The sequence below is a fragment of the Hippocampus guttulatus genome, chromosome 16, assembly GCF_054856545.1.
Source record: "Hippocampus guttulatus isolate MCC_2025c chromosome 16, RoL_Hgut_1.0, whole genome shotgun sequence".
Taxonomy (NCBI): domain Eukaryota; kingdom Metazoa; phylum Chordata; class Actinopteri; order Syngnathiformes; family Syngnathidae; genus Hippocampus; species Hippocampus guttulatus.
In genome coordinates this window covers 11,664,106-11,672,182 of record NC_141276.1, presented here as the reverse complement: position 1 = coordinate 11,672,182, position 8,077 = coordinate 11,664,106, and the positions used below count along the sequence as shown (strand labels likewise).

General features: G+C 45.0%; 1 protein-coding gene across 1 annotated transcript; it reads right to left on the bottom strand.

Annotated features, from left to right (window-relative positions):
* Positions 1–2,241: 2,241 nt before the first annotated feature.
* On the bottom strand, positions 2,242–7,017 carry noxo1a (NADPH oxidase organizer 1a). Its single transcript, XM_086132800.1, has 8 exons — positions 6,615–7,017; positions 6,454–6,534; positions 6,305–6,368; positions 6,045–6,228; positions 4,937–5,127; positions 4,739–4,852; positions 4,523–4,640; positions 2,242–3,632 (listed from the first exon to the last, which is right to left on the bottom strand). The coding sequence occupies exons 1-8, from the start codon at positions 6,678–6,680 to the stop codon at positions 2,561–2,563; spliced, it is 1,890 nt and encodes a 629-aa protein (XP_085988926.1). The 5' UTR covers positions 6,681–7,017; the 3' UTR covers positions 2,242–2,560.
* Positions 7,018–8,077: the final 1,060 nt, after the last annotated feature.

Below are 8,077 nucleotides of genomic sequence, written 5' to 3'. Positions count from 1 at the left end.
GTGTGGAATTGGGGTTGAAAAGTTCTCGACACAATGCCAGGAGAAATATCGCTGCGCCAGCAGGTGTACAGTGGTTCATATATCTGTGCTTTGTGCAACTTGTGTGAGATTGAGTGAAAAGATTCATAACACAACACAATATCAGTGTCAATATATATAGAAGTGTAAGAATGATAATGGGCCACTAAAAATGCAGTACCTAACATTTTATCTATAGGATTAGGTAAAAAGGTTCACAACCTACCGCTTTTAGGTTGTTCGAAATCCCAAACTATTTTATTAGCCCATGATTAGGGGCTAATACATTATGTAGAAATAACTAAAATACAGTCAGATTTGCGTAAATCACAACCAACACGTCTGCTCACAATGGACGTTACACGAGGAAGCTGAGAGGAGTCGAGTGGCGTAATCGTGTTTCCTCAGTTTGGTCGAAAACGGGTTTTAGGTCATACTGTAATGCGAGGTGTAAAAATGTCACATTTTCTGGTCGAAATACATTTTGGCTGATAACAGAGACGTTCGAAAACCGTATAAGGAAAAATAATATACAGTTGTAGTAATAGTAGGACCAACGTTAAGGTTGTCGTTCACATATTTTTAGATAGCTGGTGTAGGGCTGAGTGAAAAGGTTCATAATCCAATGCCACAAAAACTAAGAATCATGGAATCATTCATAGAGTAATGGTTCACATTGCTGGCCATGCTGCAGCTGGCAAAGGGTTGAGTGAAAATCTGCACAGCACACTATGAAGGAAAACTGTTAATGTAATATAATGATAGTGGGAGCATTGATAGTGTAATGATTCACATATCTAACCCATGCGCAACTGGTGTCGGATTGGGTCCCAAGGTTCACAATGAAATGTCAGGAAAAATGATATAATAATGGAGCCATCGTTTGTGTAAATGGTTTGCATTTCTTACCTTTGTCCGGCGTAAATGGAATTGGGTGAAAAGATTTCACGGCACAATGTCAGGAAATGTAATCAGGCCGTTGGTAACGTCGTGGTTCACATCGTGCGGCTGCCGTGCGATTGGGCAAAAGGGGTCACAGTGCAACATTAGGGACTATAATAGTGGAGCCATTGTGAGTAGTGTTTCATCCAGCTGACATTCAGACAACTGCCAAGGTGAAAGGTTCACAAACAAATATCAAGGAAATGATGTTAGCACTGGTAGTGTAGTGGTTCATATAGCCCATTTTTGTTCAGCTGGCGTGAGATCTGTACTGAAGGGATTTTCATTCACAGTATAGGCTTTCATATTGCTGTATTGCGGTTTTTCATACAGTGACAAAATACTTGCTTTTGTTTCGTGGTTATAGATGATTCGGGTGAAGGTTTGGAATGAGTGACTGCAAATAATGATGTTTTTCTGAGTGTAAATGAGAGACTGCATTTGGGTGTGATTGAGGAAGAGGGGGTGTCAAGGTGCCACAAGCAAGGGGGGACGCCGGCCTAACCCTTGTACTGGAGATCACAATTGGCACTTAAAACTCATTCAGTAACAGCCAATTCTGGACCAAATCTGAAAAGACGTTTAAAAACGTCTTTGGGATTGAATGAGTTAAAAAGGCCCCCACAGCAGGACGGCCACTTCCAACAACAAAAGATGGCCAAATGTGGAAGACCATATCCACATCAAAGGAAGATTCACCATCGAAGGACAATTCACACCTAATCTGATAGATGCCGTTGATAGCACCTGGACTGTCCTTGCAGACCACTTGACTATGCCTGAACACACACACGCACGCACACGCACACACACACACACAAAGAGAGACACACCCTTTTTGGGGAATTGTATGAAAGGGGGGTCAAGGGAAAGGCGTCTTTGTCACTCTGCCTCGCCACCCTCGTGGTTAGAAATTGATGACCCAGAGCTCTGTTTAGAATAATTGGCTCGATCTATGTTTGTTAGGGATTAAATACTTTTCTGTGTTACTGACTCGATAGACGTGTGCATGTGGTCATTCCTGAGCCCAATCTTGCTGCTGTAGACTGTAAATTTCCCCAATGCGGGACAAATAAATATCTTATCAACGAGCACCCCGGAAGTCCGCCAAGGTATTTGATTATTGGTCAAGTAGTGTGGTGGAAATTCCGCCTTCAGTATCCACGATGAAAGGGACTTAGTTTCACCATTGAAGACTGGAATGCAGAAACTTTCCGAATCAGTTCGTCCCTGTGGTATGCCATTGCTGTCTTTGTTCAAGTCACGTTACGACACTGCGCAGTTTGTTCACCATGTTTTTATTTGGTTCAAAGAAAACTAACCACACCACACCCGTCGTCGATTTCTAACATTCTTACCAAGCACAATATCCTTGGGTACATGTATGAATGAGCTCCATGTTAAAGGTTTTGGAAAATATACGTTGGTAATTAGCTAGAAAGGTGGTAGCAATCTTTCTAGTATAAACACCGCTATCTATATACATTTAAACAGGTTTTTTTGGAGAAGTCGTGTTGGTGTGACTTTGTGCCATTTGCAGTTGAACACATCCTGCTGCATTGTAAATGTCTGATCTCAATCGTCCGACATGGGCTTCTTTCTACCGTGTTTGTATGGTAGTCTGCGTCGGGCTGGCAGCTCTGTTTGCATTCTTGCGGGTGATGGTTGTGCAACGGCTGAGAATCTCATTAGTCTGCGGCCTGGGCGGCACCTTGGGCGCTGAGACGCTCTTGAAGATGTTTGGGTCGGAGATGGCGGGCGTCATTCTTCCACCGTTTGCACTTTGCGGACTCAGCGTGTTCCTGCTCGGCGGCGGAGGGGTGCGGCTGTGAAGGCGGTAGTCGTCGGTGCTCATGCTCATGCTGTCGATCATGCTTGCCGAGGACAAGCTGAATTCGTCGCTGCTGAAGTCGCTGTCGCTTGTGAACTCTGTCTCGCTGTCCCCGGTCTGGCTAGAAGGGACATCGCTCTCGGAGTCATTCTTCACCATGATGATGGGCGTAGGGACGTAACTTGCATTCGGAGGTGGGGCGTATCCTGGTTTGGGCGATGGGGCACGTTGTGTATTCGGAGGTGGGGGGTATCCTGGATTGGGCGGTGAGGCACGTTGTGTATTCGGAGGTGGGGGGTATCCTGGATTGGGCGGTGAGGCACCTTGTGTATTCGGAGGTGGGGGGTATCCTGGATTGGGCGGTGAGGCACGTTGTGTATTCGGAGGTGGGGGGTATCCTGGATTGGGCGGTGAGGCACGTTGTGTATTCGGAGGTGGGGGGTATCCTGGATTGGGCGATGAGGCACGTTGTGTATTCGGAGGTGGGGCGTATCCTGGATTGGGCGATGGGGCACGCTTTGGAGGTGGGATAGGTCGCGGCTTGGGAAGTGAGATGGGGGGCGGCTTGGAGGCGGGCACAGTCGACGGAGGTTGATTTAGGACTTCGGCGGATCTAGACAATTGCCTGGTCAGGGGTCGGAGGAGATTGGATGCGGCGGGCCTGGCAGTGTTCATTTCCTGGAGGTTGTCTTGAGAGCGGGTTATTGACTGTGGCTGCACTGTCAAGTTGGAGGGGGACAGAAAGATGGGACTGTTGTGCCCGTGGCGGCCTCCTCCCACATGGCCGTAGCTTGGGGGCTTCAGGTACATGCTGGGGATGTAGCCAGCCTTGCCTTGGTATCTGTGGAAAGCCAAAGATTGAGTTAAAATCTTGAAAGATCGAACAAAGTCCCTCCACTGTCAGAAATAACCATTGTGGGTGCAGGTGTGTTCCCAAGACATAAAAGTCTAGTGTCTGGTGTCTAAAAGCAGTGCCATCCCAATGACAAGCCATTTTAGCCCTCGTCTCATTGAAGGTAGAATCAATTTTCACCAATGTATGGACCTGGTATTTCGTAAGCAATTTTTAGACCCTAAGGCACAAGTGTCAAAGTCAAGGCCCTGGGGCCAGATCCGGCCCGCCACGTCATTTTATGTGGCCCGCGGTGTCATGTGCGTCATTTTTCATGATCCTTGCTGAAATCTATACCAGAATGTAAAATTGTCATGGGTAATAAATAACGTTGAGATTTTGCATCGGCCCTCCGAGGGAAGCCGTAACTCCCAAGTGGCCCGCGACAAAAAATGAGTTTGACACGCTTGCCCTAAGGTAACGCAGTTCATGGCCCAGTGGGATAGGGGTACGTTTCCAAGTCCTAGAAGTCTTGTGTCAGGTGTACAAAAGCAGGACCTTTGAGGGTAGCACCCCACTGAATGTCTGTACTTTGTCAGTGCCATGAGGTGTAACTAAGTTACAGGTAGCATGATAACCTTAAACCCTAATCGTATCCTGTTCTAACCCTAACATCCCAGTCCTCTAATAAAGAAAGGGGCACCTTATAAGGACCAAAAGAGACCGCAAAGTCTAAAAGTTTCAAAAGCGATTTTATCTTTGAGTACAGTGACAGTCTCCACCCCTCGTGTCAATGGTTCCAAGAGCACTCAAATCACGGTGCTATCCATTCGTACAATGGAAGAAAACTTTTAACGCTCTTGATATTCTCAATCAGAGAGGTTCAAGGTTTCGAATACCTGATGAGCCACCAGCCGTTTTCCGACTTCTGCAGGACTTCCACCGAGGCACCGATGCTCACTGTTATTTCATCGTCTTTGGTGGATTTGTAGCTCTTGGTTACGGTGTAAAACAACCCTAATGGCGACAGAGAGTCAAACTAAGTGATGTATTCAACACATTTGAGAAAAAGAGCTAAATGTCTCCAGTGGTTGGTGGTGGTTATGTATTTTTACCTCTTTCGGGAAGTCCATCAATATTGTCCTCTTCCGGTTCATCGTCCGTCCTCTCCAGGTACGGAGCAGGAAACCAGGCCAAGCACTTGTCGTCATTCTCCACGAGCCACCAGCCTGAAACCAGCCAACGGAGGCTAAACATCAGAACTGGATACTATTCCGTTTTTGGTCCGAAGTTGACAAAGCTGCTTTGCTCACCTGCTTTGTCCTTGATGAGCACGTCGACTTTTTCATTCAAGACCACTTTGAACGGCTTGTTCTTGGTGTCTTTAGTCTCGTAGGGGGCCACACACCTGTAAGTCTCCGTGCTGAAGGGCTGGGTCACATTGCCACCCTGGCTGTAAATTTGTTCTTGTTGGGCTTGGGTTTCGGGGGGCATGATTATGACACTGAGGGGGAGGGGAAAGGAAAAGTGGATTTAAATATGGTGCAGAACCAGGCCCAAAAACATGACTGGTATAAGTTCAGTGAAGACTTGAAATTGCCTATAGGAGTGAATGCTTGTTTGTCGATATGTGCCCTGGGCTTGGCTGTCATCCAGTTCAGTATGTTCTCCGCCTTTTGGTTCGTAGCCAACTGGCATTGCATCGAGAAAAAAAAATGGACTGCAGGAAACAGGCCTCGGGCAAAGCTGCGCTAAACTTGTCAACTAAGGCGTGTAAGCATTGCCTGTAATTATGCACCGTTTCACTTGACACGCTTTGCACTCCGGTGAGCGCTTGGAATTTTGTCTAGCGCTTGAAATGTCGTGTTTTTAGCTGTGCTGGAAAGAGGAATTGAATTTGAGTAACTGTGCTTATTTTTAGTAGGCAGAAAAAAAACAATACTCCAAAATTGTGATTCAATGGAAATGCATTGTAGCTTTTAAGTTTATTACTACTGCACTGCATTTAGGCAGTAATTCTTTTGCGTGCTACCAAATATTTTTTTAGCTCTTAAATTTTTGGGTAAAGATGTATATTTCATCCCAACAAATTTGTATGCGCGTGCATCTCCCCACAAAAGACACTTTGTACGTTTTTCAATACGTTTAGGTGCGAAATGATTCGAGGGCGGTTGGACTTGAAAGCGGAATTTCATTTGGCTCGATTCGATTCACGTGCGTCTTTTCAATCAAAAAAACAAAACAAAACAATAGCGCACCTGGACTTTTAACCTGCATTGAATTTGGCAGCGACGGCTCTTCGCAATCATTTTGTCTTTCTGATTGAATGGCTCAAAACCTCAAATGTTAAAAATGTAGCGTGACTTCTTTTTGCTCAGCCTCGTGTGCGTTTTTATGTGTCAATGCGACAAACAAACATACCCGTTCTTGGAGTACTCGGCCTGCAGTTCCTCATTTTTAGGGTGGAGAAACTGGATGAGGTGCACCGACTGGTTGACCTTCGGATCGCAGCTCAGCAATTCATTGCAGTACCTCTGCAAGGGCTTAAGGTAATTCAAGGACTTCGAGGTGCCATTCTTCTGCCCCGCTTTGGCTTTCTTTGTGACTGCAAGCATACGTGACACTCGGGTTAGGCTCTTAATTACCTACACCAAGGCTGAATGAATGGGATGAGTGAATACCTTTAAATTTAGGCACAATTCTTTCTGATTTCTTCATGCCGGGGAACGCTTTTTTGATCTGCTTCTGTTCAAACGAGACAACGTGGCACATTTAGCGACGGAAGCGTGAAATGCGATGACATCATGAGAGAGAGGTGTTTTCCACGTACGTGCATTTTCTTGAAGTCCTCAACGGTCCTGTAGATGACAATCTCTTCCTCGTCTGACCAAAGTACCGAGGTGATGTACATCTAGAGGAGGAAAACCGCCGCACGTTACAACTTTTGTTTCCAAAAGATTCAAAGTCAGACGAGAAAAACAGGTGCCTTACTTTTTTCTTGTCCTTCTCCATCACTCCGGTTAAACGGATGCTGATGGGGTACCTCTGCGACGACATGACTTATCCAAAGTCGGACTACGCCCCGGGTCGACAAAATAAGGTCGCGTGCACTTCTGCGTGGCGTTTGACAATGCAACACATGGATGCTCTGCCGGTGCATTTATACACGAGCCACCTGCAAAGGCGTGGCTGCTGACACCACAGTAGCAGTTGCGTCACTTACGGGAAAGTCCGATATTTCCTCAACCTTTTCGTCACGTCACAAAAGGCCAATTAATAAAACAGAGAGAGAGGAGAAAAAAAGGGCAATGAAAAAACAAATCAAGAAATTGAACCTTGAAGCTGTACAATTCAATTGCAAGTACATTTTCTCCTTCTAGAGGTACAAAAAAAAAACAAATTACTGAATAAAGTAAAAATAAAATGCACATTTAAAACATGAAATAAAATCAGACATTTTAGAATTAAGCTTATAGTTATGCATAGTCTTTCTTTCACCCACCCCAGTACAATTTTGAAGCACAGTTCAGTTGTACTCTAACTTTGAAGTACAATATTTGCATTTCATCTTCAGGAACTGAAAAACCTTACAGACTGTATTTGTGTATAACTTTTGTGAAACTTTTATGTGCAGTACATCTGAATTGACTCTGTCGTTTACCCGATATTTAAGGGGATTGTGCAAACAATGCATAAGGCCAGGCAGCTTTATTTATGTCCCGCATTTCATATACAAAGTAACTTCACATAATGAAAAGTACAACATTTACAAACAGAAGAATTTGAGACGTTTTAAAAGCAAAGTAACAAAATAAGATGACTGAGATTACTAACAGAATGTACAGTGCAAGCACGTGATTTTGGAGTTACTCTTGAGGCCGATTTTTCTGTTAGCAGTTTATTCCATTTGCGTGCAGCATAACAGCCAAATGCTGCTTCACCGTGTTTACTTTGAACTCTGGGCTCCACTAATTGACCCGAGTCTGCAGACCTCAAAGCCCTACTGGGTGTATATCCCAGTAGCATTTCTTTCATGAATTCAGGACCCAAACCATTCTGTAATTAATAGGCCAGTAGCAGGTTTTAAAAATCTGGGAGCCGGTGTAAATCCTTTTGGACTGGAGTAATATGTGCCGATCACTTTGTTCTGGTCAGAAACCGGGCTACAGCGTTCTGAATGAGCTGCAGCTATTTGATGCTCTTTCTGAGACACTCCAGAAAGAAGACTGGTACACTAATCAATACGACTGGAGATAAAAGCATGGATATGCTTCTCCTGGCTTGCTTGGAGCATGCAACCCCTCAATTTGGGGATGTTTTTTAAGGTGGTAATGCTGTTTTGACATGACTGCTGAATGTCAAATGCAAATCAATCAGCAGTCCAATGTGTCAGACTTGGTCTTTGGCTTTTAGAGAAAGTGACTCCAAGTGTCACAAGGGTCATATTCTCTCCC